We start from the raw sequence: 26,542 nt of genomic DNA on the forward strand, positions 1-26,542 counted from the left end.
AAAAGTCTGACTTTTTGGGGAATTGCGGTTTATTGCTTTCAGAGAAAACTGACACTACGACGCCTGCACAGTAAATATGTAGCTATCGTCAGCAGCTGGTTAGCTTAGCTTAGCACAAAGCCTGGATCAGGGGGTAACAGCTGGTCTGGCTCGGTCCAAACCCCGCCCACCAGCACCATCTAAAGCTTCAACATGTCGTATCTTGAGAGCGAGGTTAGCAGTTTCCAGTGGTAGCCCACTGTATCTGTATATTGGTACACAGTTACAGCACCAATATACTGTATTCTGTAACACACCAAAATAAGTAAATAATCTCAGCCATGCACATATATCGATTGGGCCGTGTTGTTTGGTGTTGACTCGCTCAGATTGTTGTCGTTATGCGGTGCAATATGTTCTATACACTCTGACACATTGTATTCTTCTGATGTCAAACTTGTTATTCGAATCAAGCAACAATAACCCGTGCACAACTTTATTCAACGTATTTTGTTCTGATAACAGTCAGTTATTTGAAGTCTTTGACGGACATCTCTCGCACAATTGTGTTTTGTTATTGCCGGTTGCTCTGACTGTAAATGTTGCTGATGAACTGAAATGGCTGAAATATTTATGTAAATTGGAAAAACTGAAGAATAAATATGGTAATTAATCAAACAAATGGGCATTAAAAAAAGCACTAACGTCAACAATAAAGTAGCGTGGGTGATTTTAAGGATCTTTGGGTGTCAATGTGATAATGAGATGTATGTGTTGGGCTCTACCGTAGTTACATCGAGCATCTGGGGCTGTTGTCACAGTGTGCGTGTTAATGTTATTATTTCTGCCAGGGTGGTCATGACATCGGTCGCGTGTGTGCAACCCTCTGTGAGTGGGTGTGTGAGTGAGTCTGAATGAGTAAGTGTGCACCTCTGTGTCTGTCCACGGCTAATCTTGCATACTTCTTCAGCGAACTGTACAATATGTTGGCTGGCCAGTTATGGCTGGATGCTCAAGGACCCCCTTGTGGTTGCGGTTACTCACATTTTCTTAAAAAAAACTTTTATTGCCTGTTTTATACAGCCCGTGACTTCCTGCCGAGTCCTCACTCACTACCGTGAATCGACCCCCGGCCGGTAGAGGCCGCTAATGATAACAAAGCAGAGTGCATCTCCGCTCTCACTGCCGCTGCTCTGACACTGTTTTGTGTTGTGTGTTTGGCTAACGTGGGCTGCTGAGTACCTCGCCGCAACTCAGCGGCTGCTACGCGGGCAGACAGGTCGTTGCAGACACACCTGGCAGAGAACTGCCCTCTAATAAGTTCAACTTTCGAGTTTGTCGCTGTAACACCTGAACGCATCATCTAGATCAGGGGTCTCAAACTCCCGGCCCGCGGCCCGAATCCGGCCCGCCACGTCATTTTATGTGGCCGGCGAATCCGCCAGCAAAAAAAAACAAAAAAAAAAAAACGTAATTATAATTTTCTTTCAAGTTCGACTTGATAATAAAAATATCCCCATAGTCGAAATTATGAGATAGAAAGTCATAATGATGAGATACTTAAACACAGAAGCAGCTCTTTGGCTGGTTACTGTACATTTGACATGGAAATGTGTTGCGAGTACATTGAAGACTACTTTAAACGTGGCTTTACAACAGATGAAATACTTCATGTGGGATTGTGCAAACCCTTGAAAGGATTTTAAGCATTGAACAAAGTTATTGTAATAACTTGTCTTTGATATTTTCTTTCATAGTTTGATCTTTGATAGAGTAATGTGGGTTTCTTAACCCTAAATTAAAAGGATTTAAGTTATAATAACAGAAATGTGCTTAAATATAGTTTTACATTTATATAACTGCATGTACAATATTTTAACACTTGAATAAACAATAATCAAATGCAGAGACAGTTATTTGCCAATATGTTAGGAGTAGTTACATTTACACAGTCTTACAGTTACAACCGGCCCTTTGAGGGAAACCGTGATGCTGATGTGGCCCAGAGTGGAAATGAGTTTGAGACCCCTGATCGAGATGGAGACAGAATCAGACGTGAGAGGGAAGCGGGACCAGTCGACGGAACTCATCCAGGGAGGGGAAGTGCTTACGGCAGAGGAGGCGCTAACAGGCAAGTGTATTTACAGGAAGAGTAGCTGCATGTTGGACTGGATATTGTTGCTTTAATATGATATAAACTGAACTTTAGATTAAACATCAGAATAACAACGGACTGTCAAGACACAGATGCTCTACAGCAGGTAGGTGTTGTGTATTTCTGGCAAATGTTTTCAGCTTGATGGTAAAGTCCCATTACTCATGAGTTTCCAACCATTGCGTGCATCAAGCATGCATTAAAGAGAGCATTCTAACAGGGCTGCACTGGTGACTAACTATGACTCTTTTAACCGTAATAACTAAAACACGAAGTCTGATCTGAAATCTCTCCACCCCCACAGAGCTCAGTGCTGTGGGTTTCCCCTCTTAGTGTTTGCCTGTCACCACGGTATCTCAAAAACGTAACCTGTCCAACAACAAACTATGTGGACCTGAGATTTTCATCTTTGCAACATTGTCTTTGAGTCAAAACCAGGAAACAAAGATAACGGTTTATCTGGAGGATTTAGCAACCAATTAAAGGTCTGCTGACCCAAATGACTTAAAGCAAAGCATTACCCCCCCCCCCCCCATCACATGGTCTCCATCACCGGAGTTTGTTTAGTTGTCACGGAGATGAATCACACGCAAGTTCAGTTTGTACCGGTACTTCTTTTTTTCCCCCAATACTCCAAAATAATCGCTTTAACGTACACATAGTCCCCAAGAGTAAAGAGCAAACAGAGGAAACAGAAGCCCAACAGAACTAACAGTCGCTATGTTGCATTAGCAAAGCATTAGCCTCAGACAGCTAAGCTTGGTTACCAGGAAACACATCAACAATCACAAAACTAAGAGTTTAGAGGAACAATGGCCTTTGAGAGGATTAAGGATGACTCAACATTAACAAACTGGTGGATGTACCAATGTCAGTTGAACTGCTGACTTCTGGTTCCCCAAACTGAATGGGTTTTGGTTAGATGCCTGAAACAAGGTCTGTGATCAACACAAGTTTAAGATATTTTAACCTTTTGTTCCGCGATATAAAATATGAAGCTGACGTTTTTACGTGTCTTAAAATAGTGGCTTATTGAGACGACTAATCTAGTCATCACGCCTTTGCTTAGTGGTGGTGAGGTGAAGTCATGTGACCGCGGTGAAGTTTGTTTATAGCCTAGCGTTAGCTTTTGACTTCTGCCGATTGCATTCACACTTCAAAAACCATAACAGTGCTGTTCATTTGTGAAGATTATGTTGCTGAACAAAACGTGTAAACATCATACAAGTCTGTTTGCCACAGAGCTTATTTTCTGCAATAATCCAAAGTAAAAATCCTGTTGACTTTTCTTTAAAAGTTCAAGAAAAAGGTCATGCATTAGTCAGCATTCCCACTCTCTGAATTCACACACACACACACACACACACACACACACACACACACACACACACACACACACACACACACACACACACACACACACACACACACACACACACACACACACACACACACCTACACGTTCATCTTACATGACAAACAATACAGCTAAACCATTTGGCTCCACCCCCCGCCCCCCAAAAAAAAGGTTTCTCACGCTGCAGCTTGACTCTGGGAGTCGGGAACCCTAAGGGACACGTTGTACTGCCAATGTGAAGTCAAGAAAGGAAATGCCACGATCCCTCCCAGGAGATAAAGGCCATTTTCTACCCCCAACTTTTGCAATCGCAGTGAGAGTCGACGCTCTGTTTAGAAATGAGAAGGCCTTTTGCGGCAGGAAGATTGAGACGGAGGAGGATGCAGAAGTTGTACGAGCTCTTAAAGATAGCCTCCTGCTATTTATATAGATCTGCATGAGGGCATGGGCTGACTGACAGGGTGACGTGCTGTAGCTTGTAGACCACAGCTCTCTAGCACACCCTCAAATCCACCATAGAGCTCGCCACGCCCACAGTACACACACACACACACATACTGTCTACACTACCGGGGCCCCAGAAGTCGACCGTACTTCTCTTTCTTCCTCCTTTAGCGGCTTTCTGTTCCTCTGCGTCTTGTCCGTCTTCTATTTTCTGTTTTTGGTGTGTTTGGTGAAGACAGACCGGGATGGCGGAGCTGGAGGGCCTGGAGTTTGGGAAGTCAGACTTTGTGCTGCTGGATGAGGTGACGATGGAGCAGTTCATGGAGAATCTGAAGCTGAGGTAAGAGGCCTGACGTACTGTTAGAGAGGAGGAAGGGAGGGGAAGCAGCCGGGTGTCCCAGGGTAACGCTTCATACATACCTCATATATGAAGGAACAGTCCTGAACACATCTTAAAATGAGATTAAACATAAGTAAGATAAATATGTCTGTTCTATAATATCACTAAACTACCAAGTTGACATTATCTTGGCGACTTGGCTGAAGTGAGAGAGGACATGAAGATGAGACATGAACGAGCAACAGCCACTTCTAGCTTTCCCGCTCACCCCTTTTGGAAGTTCGGCTGTAAACTTGTGGTTGATGCGATCATCAGCGCTGCACGCCGGCTGTCATGTGAAGCCAATGGAGCACATGGCAAACCTCACAGCTGCTCTCACCGAACCCCAGGTTCACTTCATGAGTGTATGTCGCTTTTCTTCTGTCTTGTTTTGTGACCTTTCCTCTCTCTCTCTCTCTCTCTCTCTCTCTCTCTTTCGGTGTAATGCTTTGGGGACTTTACACTTGACTGTCTCAGAGTCCATGTCCAGTCTCACTTCCTCTGTGTCTTTCAGCATGGGGCATCGTGTCCTCAGTTCAGACTATCAGAAATCACACAGTCATCTGAGGATGAATATGTCAAACAATATCAAATAAACTGTAGATTTAGAGACAACAGTTGCCCTGACTTGAAGTCTGTTACTTGGCCAATAACGTATGAAGCTTAGTTTCATCACGCAGCTTGATCAGACTTGTCAGCCGGCACTTAAGTTTGTGCTGTTGTGTGTCGACTTTAATGATTTGCGCTGACTTTTCTTTTTCTACCTGTAAGTTCAGGTGTTTGCATTTCGTTTTTTGCATTTAAGCAGTGTTTTCATTTACTTATTTTACACCACTGACGTTTTTGTCCCATGTCAGGTTCTCTGTCAGCATGATATCGCCAAAACATGAAGCCTCGGTGGTGATTTGTTGCCTTAACTACCAGAGATTAAGACTTGATTGGAAAGTTTAAAATGTTGTGAAGTGGTAAAACTGACATCTTCAATGTAACAGTAACAGAGGATTTGTGCTCTTAGATTTCCCTCTGACTCGTATCAGATGTATTCTCACATGGACTCAGCCACTTGTTACTTGATTGGTCAATAGATTAGCAGGAAGAAGACTGGAGGGACTTCTCTTTATTTGTCTGACACCAAACCATTACAAAGAGGAAAACAATATTATCTGTGGCAGTGTGGTAGAGCAATTTCTGCTTTCAGAAAAGATATGTATAACATATGAACAACCTTCTCTGTGACTCAGTGCAGCTATAATAATCTGTAGCTGTGTCTCAGTTGAGGGGCGGGACCCTCAAGGACTCTGCCCACACAGGCGGTGAAGCTGAACTCTAGACTGAAGCAACTTTTGCTTTCCTAATGACAAAGTCTAGATTCCTACGGACCAAAACTAACGGTAATTTCTGTTTCTTCTTGTCAGCTCAAACAAGAAAACAAAAATTCAAGTTCATAAACGGGGACAGTGGTCAACTACGTGTATATGCCAGTGGCGGGCCGTGCATTTTATACCTGGGCCTTCACTGCTGTCCTGCAGCTGAAATACCACCTAATAACCTCATGATGGCGCCACAGCTACGGTTGTCATTAGTTTCTAGGGCTGAAACAATACACGTATTCGTATTAAACCGTTCGGTACGAGGCTTACAAACCGAACAATACGTTTGAATAATACTAGTGCATTTGGAAAATGCAGAAACTTAAATTGTGGGAAATATAATGTTTTCTGCGCTCATGTAGGAGACAACGGTCTGTGTGACCTCTGAGCCGGAACAAAAAAAACACGACAAAAAACAGCTGGAGCTCCGCAAGTGTTCTGGGAGGCTACGCTAACTAGCTTAACGGGAAAACAACAGCAGCAACACGCATTCTGCTAAACACTCAAGGGCCATTCAGATATTAGTAAAAAAACAAACGCAGTTGACTTACCAAACTCCATCCTCCTTTCTTTGTTGACAAAGAGTTTCATCCCACGGTTAAATCCCAACTCACAAATCCGTTTCTCCTCCTTCAGCCATTGAGTGTTCAAAAAAACAAAGCTAAGTAAAAAATAAATCAACATCTACACCAAGCAAAATGCAAAAAATGTCATCATTTCTTCCATATCTTTCAATTAGAACTCTCACTACTCCGATTAAGCCTCTGCTGTTATTAAGTTTCGTTTCACGATAGTAACGTGATCGCCCACTGACCAATCACAGCTCACGCTGCACCTCACTGCAGAGCTGCACCTGGCAACTGAGCTGCACGTAATGCTGACGTAGCTGTAGGCCGGCTAGCAGGCGCTGACACGTCAAAGAATACGCCCAACATGTCAAACTAAAGCTCTGATTGGTTGAAGACTATGACAATCAACAATATCATCCCCATTCACTTAAAGTGCACATGGATTCACTTGTGAGTCTGCAGGCCTCCAACCTCTCTTCTTACCTAGAGACACAGAGGTGAGATCTGATTGGATAAAAGCTCTACTTAAAACAAGCTGCACTGGAAGCAGAGCAACTGAGGAAGACAGTAGCTGTGCAATGAGACAATAAGATGATGGGGAAAATATTTTTATAAATTACAATACATGTAGTGTATTTAAGAAATGTATTAAATTATAAAATAGCTCTAACTTTGTGATTCTGTTTCGGCCAGCAGAGAAAACCAAGTAGTTTTGTAGCGTTTTTTTGTCTTGTTCTGTTTTACAAAGTTGACCCTGTGTTTCAAACTGTTTCAAACTGTTCCAAACTGCGACTGTAATCCTCTCTGGATTACAACTCCGTGATCGCATGAGATTTCCAGACTCCGCTGGCTAACAAGAACCACATAAGTGATCCAGTAAACAGCTGACCGGTACAGTATACCGGTTGTGTCCTCTGAAGGTTTCGGCCTTGTTCAGCCCCGTTATGAAGAATTTGGTATTCAAACGTGAACCTTCAGAGGACCGGCCCTGTGCTGGGACAGAGCTCATGTATCATAAAAACAGCATTCCATTTTGCTCCACTCACCCTCATGACACGTCAGTTTTACCTCTCCCAGCTCAACAGAGCTACACGAGGTGGCACAACGCTGTGACGCCCTTTGGACCGCAAGTTTCATTTCCTGCTCTCGGTGTGTACACACACTTGTGTCACTTCCTGTCAGGAAGTTACGTGTCACATAAAGGTGCATGATCTTTTATGGAGCTTATAGCTCAAGGTTTTTTTTTTTCATGGGTGGTGTGAAAATGTCATGAGGCTTTACGCCTCGTTTCCCACTTCAATTAAAGATTGAATAAATGAAATAGTTAAATACACACTGCATATATAGAGATGCACACACAGTATCTTTATTGTTCAGGCATCCAGTACATCTACATGATACCTGTACATGTGAAGCATGCCATCAGTGTGCATTTCCTCTTGCTCGGACAGGTTTGAGAAGGGCCGTATCTACACCTACATCGGAGAAGTAGTCGTCTCCGTGAACCCGTACAGACAGATGGACATTTATGGCAAAGACACCATTGATGCGTACCGGGGCCGGGAGCTGTATGAAAACCCTCCTCACCTGTACGCAGTGGCTGATGCTGCCTACAAGGCCATGAAGCGACGGGCCAAAGATACCTGCATCGTCATATCAGGTCCGTCTCTTTCACACTCCTATGCTTCCACCTCAAGAGCCTGAAGACACATTGTGCGACGTATCGTTACATTTTGCAGCTGTACTGATCCGTTCATCATTGCTGTGAAACCTGTGTGTGTGTGTTTTGTATTTTAGGTGAAAGTGGGGCAGGAAAAACAGAAGCGAGTAAATACATCATGCAGTACATTGCAGCCATCACGAACCCGGGCCAGAGGGAAGAGGTTGAGAGGTGAGTGTTGTTTACAGGTTGATTATAGAACTAAAAACTCATTAAGTCAGTGCTGTAATCTCAAACGTAGATTCAGAAGGGTTTCATCCTTCAATCAAACTCAAGTCAATAATTGGATCATGAGAACGTGATGTTAACAGTCATCTTCTCCCTTTTTTCTTTTCCTCTGACTCCATTTTTCACCTCCCTGATGGCTGTCCCCATCAATGGTTACCACGATGTGACAAATCAGTGTGAAGAACGTGCTGCTCAAATCCAACTGTGTGTTGGAGGCCTTCGGGAACGCCAAGACGAATCGCAACGACAATTCAAGCCGCTTCGGCAAGTACATGGACATCAACTTCAACTTCAACGGGGAACCCACCGGAGGGCACATCAACAACTACCTGCTGGAGAAGGTGGGCGGGCAGGGCGATGGAGGGGCTTTGACCGCAGACGGGGCCAAGAAACACAAAAACAAAGCAGCTGTATGTCGTCGGGGACTTAATGATCCCACTTCTGAAGTAAAGTACAGGAAAGTTCTGCTCATTTCGTTTCCAAATTACGTCTTCTCTCCCGAACATGAATGTTTCATGAGGTGATGACAAAGAGGTGAGAGAGAACATCCACGAATAGATGGATCTGTGAAGCCAATGTGCTGCTGCTGCTGCGCGTTAATAAACGGCTTGCTGAATTCATCCACTGTGTTAAAGAACCTTCTGGCACTCAGAGCTGGTGTGAACGGTGGTGTGAATGGTGGTGCCATGCTTCATTTACAGAGGGCAGGAACAACCACACTGTTTCAGGTAGTCAGAGTGGGGTCTGCTGGGGTCACACAACTGGTTGTCAATTTGGTTTTGAGTGTCTGTCTCGGTCTTGGTCGTGGATTTGTCTTGAATCTGGGTGATCCATCCTTGACTGCGTGATGTTGATTGCAGACATTTCCAGCTGTCTAAAGCACCAGTGCTATATAAGGTTTTGCTTTCAATCCCTTAAAAAAACTTATTTTACGATGTGCCATTTGCTACCGAAGTACAGCAAACCTTTGACATTTGGCCACATGACATGTTGAGTTCAGAGTGTTTCTTTTTCTTTTAGACTAGAAAACTTGCGTTGACCCCTTTAAGAGCTCTCATTATTTGTCGTTCGTTACCTGTGCTGCTATCTGATATTGTTTATCTTAATATAAATTCAGTTGTAGTTGTAACCCCGAGAGTTCCTCTTGGGGTAGTTGAAAGCAATTTAGGGAGAAAACTAAAGTAAGAACAGCCAACGCAGGACCTGGTCCAACAAAACAACACTCATGACAGCGTAAGAGTGTGTTCGGAGGATGGACGCTGGTTTTACTGCAATAATCTGTTCTCCTGTTTAAGTCCAGGGTGGTCCAGCAGCAAGACGGGGAGAGGAACTTCCACTCGTTCTACCAGGTAAACTCTAATCTGCGCTGCAAAGCATACACCGAGCGATAAGAAACAAATGTAATCAAAAGATATTGTGGATTGCCGCTCCAGCAGTTCCTGCACGATATGAACTCGAATGAATTTGGTAAATTGGATCTGAAGTTGCCTGTTTGGTGGGTCTTTATCACAGTTACTGCGTGGAGGCTCAGATGAGATGCTGGAGTCGTTGCATCTACAGAATGATCCCGCTGCTTATATTCATACCAAGGAGGGAGCTGCAACTTCTGTGAGTTTGTCACCTTTACACTTTTAGCTGCAAACAGAACGAGCTATTTGAGAAACAGCCAACCAACTTCTCAATAAACACATTTGAAATAAGTCATTGGCAAAAGCTGCAAAAACCCATCCAGATTGCCCCCTCTGAACTGCACCTCATATTATTTTGACTGATGATAATCCCAAATCCTTTTTTTCTTTCTTAAGACCTCCAACAACGATCGCTCGAGCCACAAAGCGGTGATGAGCGCCCTGGAAGTGATCGGCTTCTCAGCAGAGGAGATTACCTCAATTTATCAGATCCTGGCCTCCATTCTTCTGTTGGTAAATTATAGCATGGATTGCTCAAAATAGGAAAAGTTCATGCCTATAATCTCGGATTAAAATGATAGATTTTGCACCCCTGGTTCTTGAGATCACCAACATTTAAAGCATCCAGTAGTGATGAGGGTCACGGCTCCGTATGTCTGTCTTTCAGGGCAACCTGCAGGTTGAGAGCGACGGCGAGAGCGTTCAGATCCTGGGGCTCGAAGCCGTCGGCCACATCGCCGAGCTGACGACCACGGAGGCGGACGACGTCTGCAAGAGCCTGCTGTTCCGCACCGTGGCCACCGGGGGCGGCGAGGTCATCGAGAAGGGACACACGGAGCAGGACGCCTGCTTCGGACGGGACGCGTTCGCCAAGGTGCTGTCATGCAAATCGTGCAGCTCAATTAGACTTTGACAAAAGCAGCTCGTCAGAATGAAATTGTCACGCTCTCCTTACAGCTCATTTTCACAGTTGTCACTTTATTTCTAACGCTGTCAAACACACTCTTATTTCCCCGCTCTAGGCGCTGTACGAGAGACTTTTCGGCTGGATTGTGAGCCGCATCAACAGCGTCATTGAAGTCAAAGACTACGACCCGGTGCTTCATGGGAAGAACACAGTCATTGGCGTATTGGATATCTACGGCTTCGAGATCTTTGACAACAACAGGTTGGTGCTGCTGCCCTATCTCTGTGTCACTTTGTGCAAAGAATCTGCTGATGCCGTTGCTCAGGTGTTTTTGTTCCTCTGCTTTGTCGGCCAGTTTCGAACAGTTCTGCATCAACTACTGCAACGAGAAGCTGCAGCAGCTCTTCATCGAGCTGATCCTCAGACAGGAGCAAGGAGAATACCAGAGAGAGGGCATCACCTGGCAACACGTGAGAAGCACGCGCGCACGAGCGGCAACACTCGCACACTTTTCTCTCAGGTGTTTGTGTCTCAGTGACTAATGGGAACAACTATTTTTGAAACTGGTCCAGTATTGAAGGAGAACAGTAGAACAGACAGCCACGGCACCTTCCTGATAATATGTATTGATTTGAAGTGTTTTTTGGCACTCTGTATATATTTGCACACTGCTGTTTCCCTACATAAACACATTACAATACAAATACAGCTCGTCTTAAGATGAGTTTTCTGATGTGAAAAAGCTGCCTCAGAAAAGTTAATGTACGGAGATGCATTTGGTGCAGATGTGACGAGCAAAAGCAACCTTGTAATTGAACAAGTATGCACTTGAACAAACCCCCCCTCCTAAACACACACATTAACATGACTGGGAAACATCACCGTATTTTCGCCCTCCCACTTAACAACCACCCCGTTTACACGCAGATCGATTACTTCAACAACCAGATCATCGTGGACCTGGTGGAGCAGCCCCACAAGGGCATCATCTCCATCCTGGACGAAGCGTGCCTCACTGTGGGCAAAGTCACCGACACGGTCTGCCTGGAGAGCATGGACACCAAGCTGGCCCAGCACCCCCACTACACCTCCCGCAAGGTGAGAACAGATCCGAAACGTGAAACAACATGAAACCGAAACGCAGTTTGAAAAGGGATCTCTGACAGCGTGGCTGTTACTTCACTGAGTTAGTAGGACGCGTTGTCGACATGTTCTCCTCAGACTTTACTCTGAAAAATAAAAAATGACGAGATCTTCATTTCCGTTACGTTGCAGGGTAGAAATAAAGTATTTTAGCATTTCTTGTGTGTTTTTTGTTTCGACCTTTGACTTGAAAGAACAAGGGGGGTCCACCCTGCAGTGTGACTGTGATATTTACGATAACGCAGGTGCGGTTCTGCATTGCAGTCAGTCGGGGATTTTGCCTTAAGAGACATAATGAGAATGCAGCCGTCATTTATCTGCACACAGCAAACGTTTATATAATATGTTGTATGTAATATTTGCACTCACATAGTCTCCTCTTCATTTCCAGCTCATCCCCATCGACAAAACCATGGACTTCCAGAAACACTTCCGTATCCTCCACTACGCCGGAGACGTCACGTGAGTTGCTCACACATTACACCCCCCCCCCCCCAGGGCGTTCCAGCCCGTGCATGAATAAGTGACTGTGCAGAGTTCAGGAGTGTGAGGTCAGCAGTGGGTGAATTCACAGAGGCATTCCAGTGAGTGGTGTTGCGCTCAAAGTCAAGAAGCTATTGTAAATTCCCATATCAGCAATTATGGAAAACAATTGATTCGTGTCTGGACTTAAAACCACAACTACGATCCTTCTGATTAGGGCTGCGCCATTTTCAAAATGGCGCAGCCCTAATCAGAAGGATCGTAGTTGTAAACCTACATGCAAATGTAGGTTTATTTCTGCAGCCCCACTTCTGATCTCACATCACAAAATGTACACCGAGAGGTTCCAAATATCCAACGATGTAATATATTTACTCGACGAAAGATCCGCACGGACCATACAGTCAATTTAAACTGCAATATTGACCGAGTGTGTCCACATATTGAAGTACACAAACGGGAAATGTAGTCACCGAACGTTGATGCGTACATGTGAGTTGTGACCTACTGTACAAATCTGTTCGTGTGGAAACACATGAAGAACACTCCTCAGCCGCACACACACACATACACACACACACACACATACACACACTCACACACACACACACACACACACACACACACACACACACACACACACACACACACACACACACACACACACAGAGTAAAGTGCATTCACTAAGCTGCACATTCAGGCATTCAGACAACACAACCATGTACAGGAGAGGAGGTGACTGTTGACTGCACAGAATCAGTGGTCGCCAATGTTGGTGGTGGCTGGTGACACCTTGAAGTATTTTCCAGGGTTGCACGAGCACATTTTGCACCATACGGAATCAAATTAGAATCGGCATGTCGCTGTTGTAGGAGAGATCTGATCGAGGATGCAAATGAAAGATGAGTCTCTGATGTTCTCCACAATGTGTTTTGGTCACTTGTTAAGGGCTTTCATTTCGTACATTAAACCATCCCTCCCCCTTTAGTCCTAATTTATAAAGATCCTTTTGCCTTTGGAAAAATTTGGTGACTTGCAAAACAGCCCTGCACCACATTCAAACACAAAACAGAATCTATATGATTAATTCTATCATAAATCACATGTGACCCTTTAAAACAGATGCATATTAAGGCCTTTTTTAGTTCATTTAGTTTATCATTCACAGACCAGAGAGGGTTTGTTGGGTTTCCTTCTCCATCACTGCTCCACTTCTTTAATGTGCCCACTGGATTCAAACGTCACAGTGGTCACCCGACGGGGCTTTGGTTTCACAAAGATCCCCGCCGCTCACGTGTACTGCCCTCAATCTAGAGAGGGGGAGGACATTAATATGTCAAGGGAGCACGGAAAGGAGGGGGCGTAGCAGCAGCAGTAATCAAGGAGAAGTGGAGTCAGGTTTATTGAAGGTCCTTGACACGGGGAAATCCGGGCTAACACGATGTCGAACACACACCGGAACACCGAGCGATTTCACCCGTCTCTGGAGCTCAAGACAGCTCTCACAGATAATTACTGCACTGTCAGCGTTCAGCAGCGTTCAGATCCTTCACTTCAGTAAAGGTACCAGCATAAGGACTATAAGTGGAAAAATGACAAGCGTGAGGGTTATACTATTATTATTATTATTATTATTATTACTGATGCATTGATGTGTAAGCAGCATCTCACTGTTGTAGAGTTCATTATTTCCACCAGGGCATCATAATAATAATACTTTTATTGATATACCACTTTTCAAGCTTAAGCACAAAGTACTTTCCAGATTAAAAGATTTAAAGAATGCAAATTAAAAAGCCCCCCCCCCCCCCCTCCCCGTATGTCATACTAAAAAGAGAGCACATCAAGTAGCACTGAGCCCAAAGCAGATGGAGGTGCACTCGTTCATGTGAGTAAGATGTGGAGAGGGGAAAAAAAGATCATATAAAACAGGTGAAGATTAAGAAGGAGACATAATGCGTATATAAACAAATAAAATGCAAAAATCTGAGCAAATAAAAATGGTAAAACAAGCACAATTTAAATATGTAATGACAATAAAAATAAAATAAAACACTATATGATAGTACTATAAAGAACAACTATAAAGGAATACATTACTGGCCATCTTGTTGAAGTGCTGACACACCTGGCAGAGATCTGCACTCTTCTGAGTTCACTTCACGCAAATGTTTTCTTGATCAGTCCGTTCATTGTTCGGTTTGTAAACCTGAAATTAGTGAGAAATGCCATCACAATTACCCAAACCCCAAACCATCCAGATCACTGTAATTCAAGACTGAATCAGCAAATCACAGCGTTTGAAACCATGAAATGTATTTTTTCTATGAAAAATGAACAAAAGGATTCATCAGTTAATGAGTCAAGTTCAAGCTGCTAGAAGGAACTTTCATTTTGTGATGATTTTGGCGGTCCCTGAGGACAAAAGCGGTAGCGTTTCAGAGCACCAGAGTCCCTTCGGAAAACCTCTCATATTACTGCATCAGGGTCTGACAGTCTACCCGGTCCTGGTTCTCCCGTGCCTCCCAGCGGGCCCAGCAGTACGGCCTTTGCTCCCAGTGTAGCAGCGAGGCTCTGCTCCCGGCCGGAGGCGGAGACACTGCCGTCGGCGGCTGAGCTCTCCTCCTCCCGCCGGAGCTCCGACTACAGGTCAAAGGCGGCAGCAAAGCCGGGTCAGGGTCTGTCCGCTGTGGGCCGGTCTCTGCTGGAGGCCCCGCTGGAGTCTGAGCTGAAGCAGTTTCTGGTGAACCTGCATGATTTCATCAGATTTTCTGTGGAATCCGACACCGATCACAAGCATTAACAATCGCTATATAGAAATATCTTTTCTCTGAGGGTCTCGTTTACTTATGTAGGTCATAAAGAGGCATCAGGGTTAAACTGAAGCTGTTTCATAACCAGTTCAAAATTCCTCAGTTTTATGTGATACAAAACACATATATTTCAGCACAGTACTGGAGTAAATGTACTTTCCCGCTGGCGTTAACAAGGCGGGCGGCTAAATAGCATGCGTGACCGACGTGCAGCGCTGATGATAGATGGCCGTCCCTGTCACTGCGTGTCCCCGTCACCCCGCCTCAAGTCGGAGGGCCGCTCTCTCTGAGCTGTCACCCCTGGTATATCGCTCCCCCACCATCCCCGGTCCCACCCCACCACATCTGAGTCTACGATGGCTAAATATACCCTGATCCTTGCCACCCACTGCCCGCCGACCCCCCCCCCCCCCCCCCACCGGCACCACCACTCTCAGCGCTCCACCACTATCACAAGCTTTGACCTACTTCGCTTCCTCCTCCTCATCTTTCCTGTTTCCTCTTTTCTTCTTCTCCTCCCTCTGTACTGCAACACTCACCTGACTCTCTTTGCCATCCACATCTTAATTCCCTGCAGTATGTCCGCCTGCACATGCAGCACTTTGAGCAGCTGTAAGATATATCATATTCCCCCACTGCATAACTTTACAGTGCCAGAAATCTCACGTCTTTGTCACCATGGCGTGAGCTCCCTTTAACCTTCTGCAACACGGAACACATCTGTCATAGCCAGCTTCCGCTTCTTTGCCTCCAGATGTGACACTGTAGGACACAGCCGCAGACAGGGCCACGCAGGCGACATGTGACATGCTGAGTGTGTCCGTGGTTCTGTTCGTGTGTGTGTGTGTGTTTGTTAGAGACGGAAGGGTGCAGAGAGAATGTGTAGAAGAAATGTGTGTGTGTGGAAGAGAGTGTGAACTACTGCAGTGGTGGAAGTACTTTTACTCAAGTGCTGTCCTTAAGTCCGGTGTTGAGGTACTTTACTTTACTCGAGTATTTCCATCTTGTGTTACTTTATACATTTATCTGTAGTCGCTTTGCAGTTTACAGATTGATTTTTACATTAAAATACATGCTAAAATATGAAATACACTGTATTGTAAGCATTTACACTCGAACCTTCTCACGTGGTCTTATTTCAATAACCAATGCACAACGAGGTCAAATTGTTGTTTCCCAAAACAAAGCACAAAATCCGTACAAAAATGAATCCAAATGAGTTTAGCAAGCTTTGTTTTTCATCTTTCTTCTCCCAAATAATCCTCTTATGACTCACCAAATGTCTCTCGTGACCCTTTGTCGGGGTCTCGACCCCTAAAATATATATTAAAAACAATTTGAACTACTGAGTACAACTTGAAGTACATTTCGCTGCTATACATCTGTACTTTTACCTCAGTAGAATTTGTCGTGCAGGACTTTTACATGAGCAAAGGATCTGAATACTTCATCCACCACTGATTTGTTGTTAGCCAGTGTCTTCCAAGCTTTTTAACTTGTGACCTGATTTCATTTAAATAACAGTTTGAGCCCTAAAGAGCGTAGATTTCACTAAAAATGTAAAAGACTGGAGAAGAGTACAAAGAAATTGCGTTGCAGAACTTCATTTTTTCTTCTTTCCCCTCACATTCATCACCTCACCCCACCCAAATGTGTCTTCACTCTGGTGGGGGCTGGATCCCATGTTTGGGAACCACTGGATGCAACTACCTAACTGTATACAGTAGTTAAAAGTATCACTCAAACTGGCTATTTTTCTGTGGAAGAAGTACTTTTTTAAAGCATATTTAGCTTATAACACTTCAGTACAAAGTGAGATTTTGAATGCAGGATGCATTTTCTTCAGAAAGCATCCACGCCGTGTCATTTATTGTTCCTTAGTGAATAAGAGAGGAGAGGGAGAGGTTTATTCGAGGCAGCGCTTACACCACTCTCGTAGCCCCGGGCTGTACGGCTCATGTAACTGTAAGACCGCGACCTCCCGCTGACACTTCACCAAAACCAACTCAGCCGTTTTAAAGAAAAGGCAGACGGATTAGTTTGTAGACAGTTTTTTTTCTTCTCCAAAACGGGAATTTGAGCACGTTCCTAATTTATAAATCGTCTAGCCTGACGACTGTGAATCATTTGAAATAGAGTGGAGCCCCTTAACATCGTGATAGTGACGCCGACTGTTAGAACTGTGACTACCTTGTAACTTTGTTTTTGACACACCTCTTCACTCCAAGTGCTCTTAAGTGGGACATCCCTCCTTCTTTGGAGCTACTTCAATTACTCCCCCTTTCTCCCTCTACATCCATCACAGATACTCCGTCGAGGGCTTTTTGGACAAAAACAAGGACCTGCTCTTCCAAGATTTCAAGCGGCTCATGTACAACAGGTGACAAATATCATGATGCTCTTGACAGTTCAGAATCTGGGTTAAGTGTATAATGAGTTCTGTGCCCATCACTCCTCTGCTAACCCAGGTAATGACGCCCCTTATTGCCCCCCCCCCCCCCTCTCTCCCTCTCTCTCTCGTAGTGCCAACCCAGTCCTGAAGGAGATGTGGCCAGATGGTCATCTGAGCATCACGGAGGTCACCAAGCGACCTCTGACTGCGGCCACGCTCTTCAAAAACTCCATTGTGGCCTTGGTGGATAAACTGGGCTGCAAGGTCAGTGGTTTCGGCTTACGATGGACTTCCTGTTCCCTTCCCTTTAACCATTTAGGGAAGCTGAGGTTGGCATTGGCAGTTTTTAGACTGATTAAAGATACATGATTCTGACAAATATAAAGTAAAGACAAGGAACAAAGGCAGAGTGCAGTAACGATGGACACTCTGAGGTTCTTACATTTTCAGGCTGGTCGGAAAACTGCGCGACAGATGGCTAGCTGAGATGACAGCGCTCCTAAGAGTTCTGCTAAGCTAGTTAGCTTGGCAGGAGTTCTTTTCATCGTCTCATTTAGTTATGTGAAATAACTACTGTAAATGAATTGCTTTCATTTCTGAAATTACAGTTGTTTTGTCTCCATCAATAATGGATTTGTCTGCCTTATTGTGTTATGTGGAATAAGAAAGTGAAGATTCATCAAAATGGCAGTGTTTTCAATTCCAGAAAAATCTAAATGCTGTTTAGCTTTAGGCTAGCCGCGGCTACAGCTGCCTTGCTTTGAGTTAGCTACTCAGCCAGTCACCGTGGTTTGACTTCTATGGCTTCATCATTTTCATATGGCAATACAGATGCCAAAATGTCAGTCAATTGTGACCAAATATGTAGTTGTGTTTGGGTCTGAAGGCCAGAATTTGCGTCAAATCAAAGCCAGGTTTGATTTTGTCATATGTTCACGTTGGAGTTGGAGTATTTAGCCCAGACAGAGATCTTCTCCCCCCGTTTACGTTGCTGCCATCATCAGGAAGATGCTCTGCACCAGTTTGCCTGTTCTGGTCCCTGTAAAGCCTCAATGAGTCACAGGCTATTCTGAGGCTGCCAGTGCGTCTGTGTGCCATGGGTGGGGGGGGGGGGGGGGGTAAGTACGTGTATAAGTAAGTACGTGTGTCGCGAGGCTCAGCCGCTCACTGTAGCAGCCGTTGAAAGTGTGATTAAGGTCAGTGGACTCGGTTTGCCGGTGTTGGCTGTCACAGTTCAGAAAGTGTCGTTTATTGACACGCACAGTGATGAACACAGCAGTGATGGAAAAACATGCAAAAAAAAATGTAATCAAAGACGAGCACACGTTTGTGCAGGTGATAAAACAAGAGTGTTATGAAATAATATTGCCTCAATCATACAAACACTGAAAAGCGTTGGAAGTATGTTTACACTGTGTCCTGCTGTGGCAGTACTTTTATTGTGCTTCATTGCGTCCTTACTTTAATTTCCTTCAGTATTGTAGTACATGTTTCTGTAAATGAATACAGAAGTTAGTTGCAGCGATGTGGTTATGGGATATTTCATCGATCCCAGCTGGGAAATAACAAAGAAAAAAAGGCATTTGGTGTCTTCCTATTGAAAGAGGACCTCTCTCTGCTTGTTTCTTGAGAGGATTGCCCGCATCCCTTTTGTCTTTGTCTTTCAGGAGCCTTACTACGTGCGGTGCATAAAGCCGAACGAGATGAAGTCCCCGGTGCTGTTCGACGACGCTCGCTGCGAGCATCAGGTGGCCTACCTCGGCCTGATGGAGAACGTGATGGTGCGCCGAGCGGGCTTTGCCTACAGGCAGCATTACGCTCGCGTCCTGCAGCGGTAAGAGAACGTCGTGGCGCTCTGTGAAGCAAGAGTTCTGCAGCGTCCTGCTACGGTCAACTCCTCCGTGAGGAAGTTATCTTTTTTGTCTTAAAGCAGCTCGTTTTACCACCAGGGTTGTGTAAGATCTACCAAACTATGCAGTACCCCTTACTCCTACTTACTTAATATGAATGGAAGTCTCCAAATTACATGTAACAGTAAAGAAGCGTGACACATGCAATCTTTTTCATTTAACTCTAAAATGCAGAGGACGAGAACATTTACAAAATCAAGTAAAACCAGATTCTTTTTTTATTGTGTCCAATTGAGACTAAAGTTGTCTTCGTAGATTGCTGAGGAAACATACTTCATTTTCAAAGTACTCCAGGGATTTTAGATGATGTGATGCAGCAGAGGCCAAGTTACCCTTACGTTGATCACGATCCACTAGATCCTACACTTCCCATAATGCAACTTGATAGCTCCTTTCTCCTTTTGTTCATATTTGATAATCATCTAATCTTCTTAGACCTGACAAATCTCCAAACAGAAGATATGATACAATAGTATAATAATACAAGCTGAGTAGTACTTCCCATAGTAAATGTACCTTAAGATGTGAAATTGGGGAAATGCCCCTTTAAAGACAAGCACTGACTGAAAACAGGTAAATTATAAGAGCACCTGTTCCATTGTTGTAGATGCTGAACAGCACTCTTGTTGTCTCACATGAATGTCCACAGGTATAAAATGACGTGTGAGTACACCTGGCCGAACCACCTGATGGGCTCGGACAGAGAGGCCGTGGAGGCCATCGTCACCCAGCACGGTTTCCAGGACGATGTGGCGTACGGACACACCAAGCTGTTTGTCCGAACGCCGCGGTCTCTCTTCACCCTGGAGCAGGAGAGAGCCGCCCTCATCCCCATCCTGGTGCTCTTCCTGCAGAAGGTCGGCCATATTAGTATCAGCATCACTGTTTTGTCTTCATCGTCTGAAATGTCGGATCCCCACGGATGTTTTCAAAGACCGTGCATGCACTTTGATGAGGATGTATTGATCCGACAACTAATTGACACAGAGACCTAATTTAATGTCACGAGCAGCTCCGATCATGTGATCTCAGTTCATTCCTCTGCCACCTTATCTTCTCCAGTTCCCAACGCGGGCCTCTGGGTTTCAGAGTGGAGATCGCAGTTTGCCTCAGCCTCATGAATACGTGGCTCCTGGTTATGTTTGACTGAAATTCATCTGCCAGCTCGAATCCTAATTTCCTGAAACAACAATGGGGATAATTAATGAGATCCAAAGCTACAGTTACATTACAGTCGATTACTTCACTCGCTCAACCAAAAACACCCTTCCCCTTTCTCTCTCCCCTGACCTACTTTGATGACCGCAGAGAAGTCTGGTTCTTTAACTGGAGCACGAGTTCGTCTGCAGCTCAGTGGGACTCTCTCATCGCTCCTCTCTCGCTTTCTGTCTTCAAAACGTCCCCTCTTTTCCCCCAAAGGTGTGGCGTGGGGCTTTGGCTCGTAGGAGGTGCCGGCGAATGAGGGCCATCTACGCCATCATGGGCTGCTATAAGCGCTACAAGGTGAAGGCCCACTTCAGGGAGGTGGAGAGGAGGTTCGCCAATGTGAGAACCATGGCCGACTACGGGAAGAGCGTGGAGTGGCCGACCCCGCCTGCAGCTCTGTCCCAGTTTCACAACAACACAGTCAATCTGCATCGCAGGTCAGATCCCAAAGAATTAAACTCATGCACCATAAAAAACAACAATGTGAAATATTTCTGTTCAATATTGAGTCTTTAACCATATTTTACTTTGAACAAACTGTCAGCAAAGTGAGATAAACCCAGGCGACAACCTCTACTGGCCATCAGGGGCGGCTCCTCTGGTTACAAAGAGAAGTCTGATTGCATAGAAGTCTATGAGAAAATGACTCTACTTCTCTCTTGATTTATTACCTCAGTAAACATTGTAAACATGAGTTTATGTCTCAATCTCTAGTTTCAAGTCTTCTTCAACACAGCATGATGTTCATTCAGTACATTATGGTCCATTTAGAGTCAAACAGACTCCTCCGCAGTCCAAATATGGTCATTTCCATTCAGTGGTTGCAAAAAACCAAGATGGTGACTGATGAAACTACAGACAGCAGCCAGTTCGTTTAGCTTAGCATAAAGACTGCAGCTAGCCTGGCTGTGTTCAAAGCTCATACCTGAGACCCCGGGCAGTTCCTGCGGTCGGCCAGGAAATAGTCCAGCACATAATGGCCCTCAAAAAGTACAACAAGCTGTTTGTACCATTTGGTTTAAGTACCGATTAAAGAAACAAGATACAACACGTCAATTGGTGAACTGGAGAGGTGCTGCTAGGCAGACTTTGTTACATTTGGACAGAGCTAGTCTAGTGTAGTTTATTTACTCGCACAGTGTTGAACACAGCAGTGATGAAAACATCATTTTAGGCAAAAGTTTGAGACAAACACAAGTTTGTGCAGGTGATAAAGCAAGAGTGCTATGTGAAAATATCGCCTCAATCATACAAACACTGAATCAGTCCAAGTGCTATGCCAGTACTTTCATTGTGTTTCATTGCGTCCTTACTTTAATTTCCTTCAGTATTACTGTGTATGTTTCAATGTAAAATGGTGCACAAGCCAAACAATAGAGTACAAGACAAACATTTGGTTACCAGTGTTCCTTCCTCTCCTGGCTGTAGCTTCTTATTGAACACACAGACGTTAAGGTGGCATCGATACTCTCATTTAGCTTTAAAACATTTCATTTGCATTGAAAACGAATTATTTTTTCTCCTTGGCGGATTCTCTCCTGTTTAAATTCATTCTCAACTGCAGAATAACTTGAATGATTCTCTGGGTGTGTGAGTTTTGGATCAGCACAGATATGTTTTGTCACTGCGGATAGAGTTTATTTGTATCCCTCACAGACCTAATCTTGAAGCCGTTCCTGCCACTGTATTGTTTTTCTTCTTTTCTTTTGGTTGCACCTTGTATGTATTATTCCGCCCACGTGACATGCTGCCTTGTTCCCATCCCTTGTTGTCAGGTGGTGGGCGAGGCAGATCGTAAAGAACATCCCTCCGTCTGACATGCCAGAGGTTCGGGCCAAAGTGGCGACTCTGACTGCTCTGAGCGGAGAGAGGAAGGACTGGGGGGTCAGCAGAGCCTGGGAGAGGGACTACCTCGCCAATGTAAGAAGATTCACATACAACTCATTCCAGTTAAGCTTGGAGATTCATTCTTCACCTTGGGGAAACAAACCTAGCTTTTTTGATTTATTGCAAGACAAAAGACAATACATAAACAGAACAACAGAAAGAGTCTTGTACCTCCTTACAGAGCAACACACAAACATACCCTTCAAGGTAGAATGATCCTAAAATAAAATAATGTATAGACTCGTACAAAAGTAATCCCTCTCAATCGTCACTTCTGACCCCAAATAATGTGAGGCGGTGTCTGTATCTGCAGAGACCCCGTCCTCTGCCTGTATTTTTGTTTTGTGCCCGGGACGTTTCTGGGCGTCAACCCCCACAAAACCGTGACGACCAGTTGCCAGATTGTGAGCATGCAAGAAAAATAATAAATCCTCTGCGCCGTGCGGACACTTCTATTTTTAATAGCTTTTACTTAAGGTTAGTGTTTTCTCCTCGTTTTCTCTTCACTCGCTGTTGCCGAAAACATTTGCCAAGCACTCCTCGCCACGAGAGGATCTTAACAGTTCAGTGTGACTCTCCACGCAACAAAATGCATGAAAAATAACTGGGAAAATCCATTGGATTCCTGTTTTCACTTGAATTCATCACAGAAAACAAGACTTGAATAACCAGCAGTGTGTCGGAGGACAGACATCATCCGTGGTTGTCAATGCATATGGCGCATGTGACGCCAAGCCTCGCGGAGTGACCGAAGGAGGATGGTGCTTGTGAACACAGCCCTCCTTTAATCAATCCCACAGTCGGCTCATTTAACGGCTAATCTGAGCTCGTTTGGTGGCCGGAGGCTTGAGAGACGCCTTGAGGGAGCCGAGAGCGTGACCGAGTCACTCCCCTCGTTAGTTTGTCAGGCGGCCCGTGACTCGCCATCCTCCTTCAGGGCTCCGGCTCCACAAGCTTGTTGTTAATTCCACAAAGACCTCCAGAGGAGTGCATGTAATGGGGTATGCGGGGGGGGGGGGGGGGCCTGAAACGTGGCTTGTGTGCAGCTGAAGTCGCTTTGGAACGACTGTCTGGGATCACGAAAGGGGAACGTTAGACCAGTTAGTTTGTGTTGTGTGTTCTCAGAAACCTTCAACGAGATCACAACGATCGGCAAGTTTGCCCCATTATTGTGAATAGGGGTGCAGGGAGAGCATTCCTCGGTGCTACTGCCTCAAAAGCTCGGTCACCACGGGTCTTATAAGGGTGAAGTAGTCCAGCCACATATGTAGGAGCCTGAGCGTGAAGTGCTCTGTAAGTGAGAGTGAGTATTTTAAAGTGGATCCTAAATGCTACAGGGAGCCAGTGAAGAGATCGGAGTATGGGGGTGATGCGAGACCCCCTCCGCTCACTCCTACCTTTTCTCAAGAATGCTGTAAAGTGAACCGTGAGTGGGAAAAAACGTGGTGTGGTTGTTCGCCTCGCTCAGAAGCCGTCTGTTACTTAACAACACTACTTCAGCAGCAACGGTAGTCAGACGGCGTCTCACGTTACAGCAGTTTTACAACCGTGTCGGTGAACGTTAGGCAACGTAACGGCACCAAAGGCGCTCGCTATTCTTAGTTTCACGTTATTGTCAACTAATGACAACGTAGTTCTGAATATTCTATTTCATTTCTGCTCATAGATTCCCAGAAATGCAACACTGGCCCTTAAATACACCCATGATATTGGGTTTATTTGTCAAACATCTAGTTCCAAAAACATGAACATTTGTCTTTAACAACTTCCACTCTCCTCTGAAGACTCCCCACAAGATTTTGGAGAACTGGCTGCAGAACATGTCAACACAACAAAGGGATGTTCTCATACATCTGGTCACATGCTTTGGTTGTTTCAGTATGAATCCATCTTTAGAAAATATTTCAAGGGAACATTTTCAATGGAATCTTGCAGGAAAACAACATTTAGGGACTGGAATATATTAGAAACGGCTCTGTGAAGGGAAGACATTATAGTGACTGCTCCGCTCTATAGGAGGGAGACTGCGACACGGCGGCCCCCCCGTCCGCATTTCTCATCAGGCAGTTTAGCTCCAGTATCAGCTCCCCCTCCAACGGCACGTCAAACATCGTGGCTGGTAACGGCAGCCCGAGGCCGCGAGCTTTGATCTGCTTCTTATGGAATTAAGGTGATAAAAAAGAGGCTGAGAAGAGGTCGCCCAGAGCATTACGACTAACGACGAGATACACTCCCACACCGCCGTACTGTAGCCGCCGGCTTCTGTGTAATAACACGGGGTCGTTTCATTTCTGCAGGTGAGAGACTGCCCTCAGACCAGCTCCGGCTTCGTCCGAGTTTCCAAGGAGCTGAGGAACAAAGACGAGTACACTCAGGTCCTCTTCTCTGGCTTCTGTCGGAAGGTACAGTATGTGAAGTGGGGCAAGAAAAATAAACGACATGCTGACATGAAAATGGCTGTTGAGTTTCTGTCTTTTGCTGCTTCCTTTTAGCCTGGGGATTTCTTTTTCTTTTTCTCACCTGCTGTGTCGGCTCGTCTTTCAAGATCTCAGAAAGTAATACCGTACTTTCCGGACTATAGAGCGCACCGGTATATAGGCCGCACCAGCGGATTTCTAAAAGAAAAAAAGAATTTGTACATAGATAAGCCGCACTGGTCTATAAGCCGCAGGTGTCCCCGTTGAACAGCAAGATACTTTTAACAGTACTAAAGTTGTCTTCTATGAACATCATAACATGTCGCTAGCTTCTAAGCTAATTTTAACATTACGGCCAAAGGGTAAATGCTAACCGCGATTAGCATTAGTGAATATATAATATATCTTTGTACATCTTTTCATGCAGACATACTTGCATTACAGACTAAGGTCTCTCACGGCTAACAAACGAAAAACAATGAGGCAATAACTGATGGATTCTTTCACACTGTTCCGCGCTGTTAGGATCCACTGGCAGACTTCAGAAATAGCTGATCTTCTCTGCTCATAGCTCTGAATAGCTGTTGTGCTAGCAGCAACTGGCCAAGCCAGTTAGCCGTAAATGCTATTCAGAGCTATGAGCAGAGAAGATCAGCTTTTTCTGAAGTCTGCCAGTGGATCCTAACAGCGCGGAACAGTGTGAAAGAATCCATCATCACCAACGGGTTCTGAAAGGCTGGGATACTATGAGATTAAGGGGACAGTGCAATGAGGACGACAATGCAAGCTCAAGGGCGGATTTGCCCCGGTTCATGATGTGGTGTTGAGCTGGTAGCAGAGGGGTTGCTGGTAGCAACTGTTCTGTGTCGGGAGCTAGTAAATGTTGTGTTAGACCGGAACAGGAAGTTGCGGGTGTTGTGGCGGAGAAAAGCTGCGGAAAAATCCGTATATAAATCGCAACTGCCTATAAGCCGACGCCTCAAAGCGTGGGGTAAAAAGTAGCGGCATATAGTCCGAAAAGTACGGTATAAAGAAGTGAGATAAAAAATAATCAGAGGATTAATCGCGAAAGATTTCCTCAACCTTTAAGATATCCTTTTCATTTTTAAAGTCTGTTGGGATCTCCACCAACTGCTGCCGGGGCCCTGCTTATTATTTCACCTTATGATTAACTCTTATCATCTCCCTGTGGATAATAATGGCCATGTCTTACTTATCAGGGATTGCAGAGAGAGGGCTTCCGCTAAATTCTGCAGCTTTAGCCAAAGTACATTTGAAGATATGCAGGCTTTGATGAAGAGAAATAAAACAACCTTCCAACACTGACGAACCCACCAGAGCCTTTGTCTTTGTATCTGATCCTCTCATTTATCCTTTTGTTTTGTTGTGTTTTGTTTCGTGAGTGTTGCTCGCTTGCAGCTCCACAGGGGAAACTTGTGTTTGAATTGAGAGTATATAACCCAAAAAGATCCTTCAAGTTGAAAAAAAAAAAATACAAAAGTGGAGCTTAATCCATGCCTCTTTTCCCTCCTCTGCTCTCTCAGGTGAATAGATTCAACAAAAGCACCGACCGAGGCCTGCTCATCACAGACAAGTGCGTCTACAAATTGGAGCCTAAGAAACAGTACAAGGTTCTGAAGAGGTTTCCCTTGGATGCCGTAAGTACTCACACGGGAGATATACGCACGCTTTCACACACAGTGACACAACGTTCATCTGAAGCCGAAGCGCTCCTCAGTCATCCCGGGTATTAAAACACATACAGTATCCAAC

At 44.8% G+C, this 26,542-nt stretch overlaps 1 protein-coding gene across 1 annotated transcript in view; it reads left to right on the plus strand.

Moving 5' to 3' along the window:
* Positions 1 to 4,158: 4,158 nt before the first annotated feature.
* myo1g (myosin IG) overlaps positions 4,159 to 26,542 on the plus strand; it is a 40,474-nt gene continuing 18,090 nt past the window's right edge. Inside the window, exons 1-20 of the mRNA XM_079288266.1 lie at positions 4,159 to 4,275; positions 7,705 to 7,913; positions 8,051 to 8,144; positions 8,377 to 8,542; positions 9,497 to 9,550; positions 9,714 to 9,809; positions 10,007 to 10,123; positions 10,278 to 10,484; positions 10,633 to 10,778; positions 10,873 to 10,987; positions 11,445 to 11,615; positions 12,052 to 12,122; positions 17,263 to 17,337; positions 17,481 to 17,613; positions 19,017 to 19,183; positions 19,909 to 20,116; positions 20,679 to 20,902; positions 22,241 to 22,385; positions 24,650 to 24,754; positions 26,314 to 26,427. Coding sequence (XP_079144392.1) covers positions 4,181 to 4,275; positions 7,705 to 7,913; positions 8,051 to 8,144; positions 8,377 to 8,542; positions 9,497 to 9,550; positions 9,714 to 9,809; positions 10,007 to 10,123; positions 10,278 to 10,484; positions 10,633 to 10,778; positions 10,873 to 10,987; positions 11,445 to 11,615; positions 12,052 to 12,122; positions 17,263 to 17,337; positions 17,481 to 17,613; positions 19,017 to 19,183; positions 19,909 to 20,116; positions 20,679 to 20,902; positions 22,241 to 22,385; positions 24,650 to 24,754; positions 26,314 to 26,427 — 2,712 coding nt within the window. The 5' untranslated portion in view covers positions 4,159 to 4,180. The remainder of the gene's footprint in view (positions 4,276 to 7,704; positions 7,914 to 8,050; positions 8,145 to 8,376; positions 8,543 to 9,496; positions 9,551 to 9,713; positions 9,810 to 10,006; positions 10,124 to 10,277; positions 10,485 to 10,632; positions 10,779 to 10,872; positions 10,988 to 11,444; positions 11,616 to 12,051; positions 12,123 to 17,262; positions 17,338 to 17,480; positions 17,614 to 19,016; positions 19,184 to 19,908; positions 20,117 to 20,678; positions 20,903 to 22,240; positions 22,386 to 24,649; positions 24,755 to 26,313; positions 26,428 to 26,542) is intronic.

The sequence above is a fragment of the Melanostigma gelatinosum genome (assembly GCF_949748355.1).
Source record: "Melanostigma gelatinosum genome assembly, chromosome: 17".
Taxonomy (NCBI): Eukaryota; Metazoa; Chordata; class Actinopteri; order Perciformes; family Zoarcidae; genus Melanostigma; species Melanostigma gelatinosum.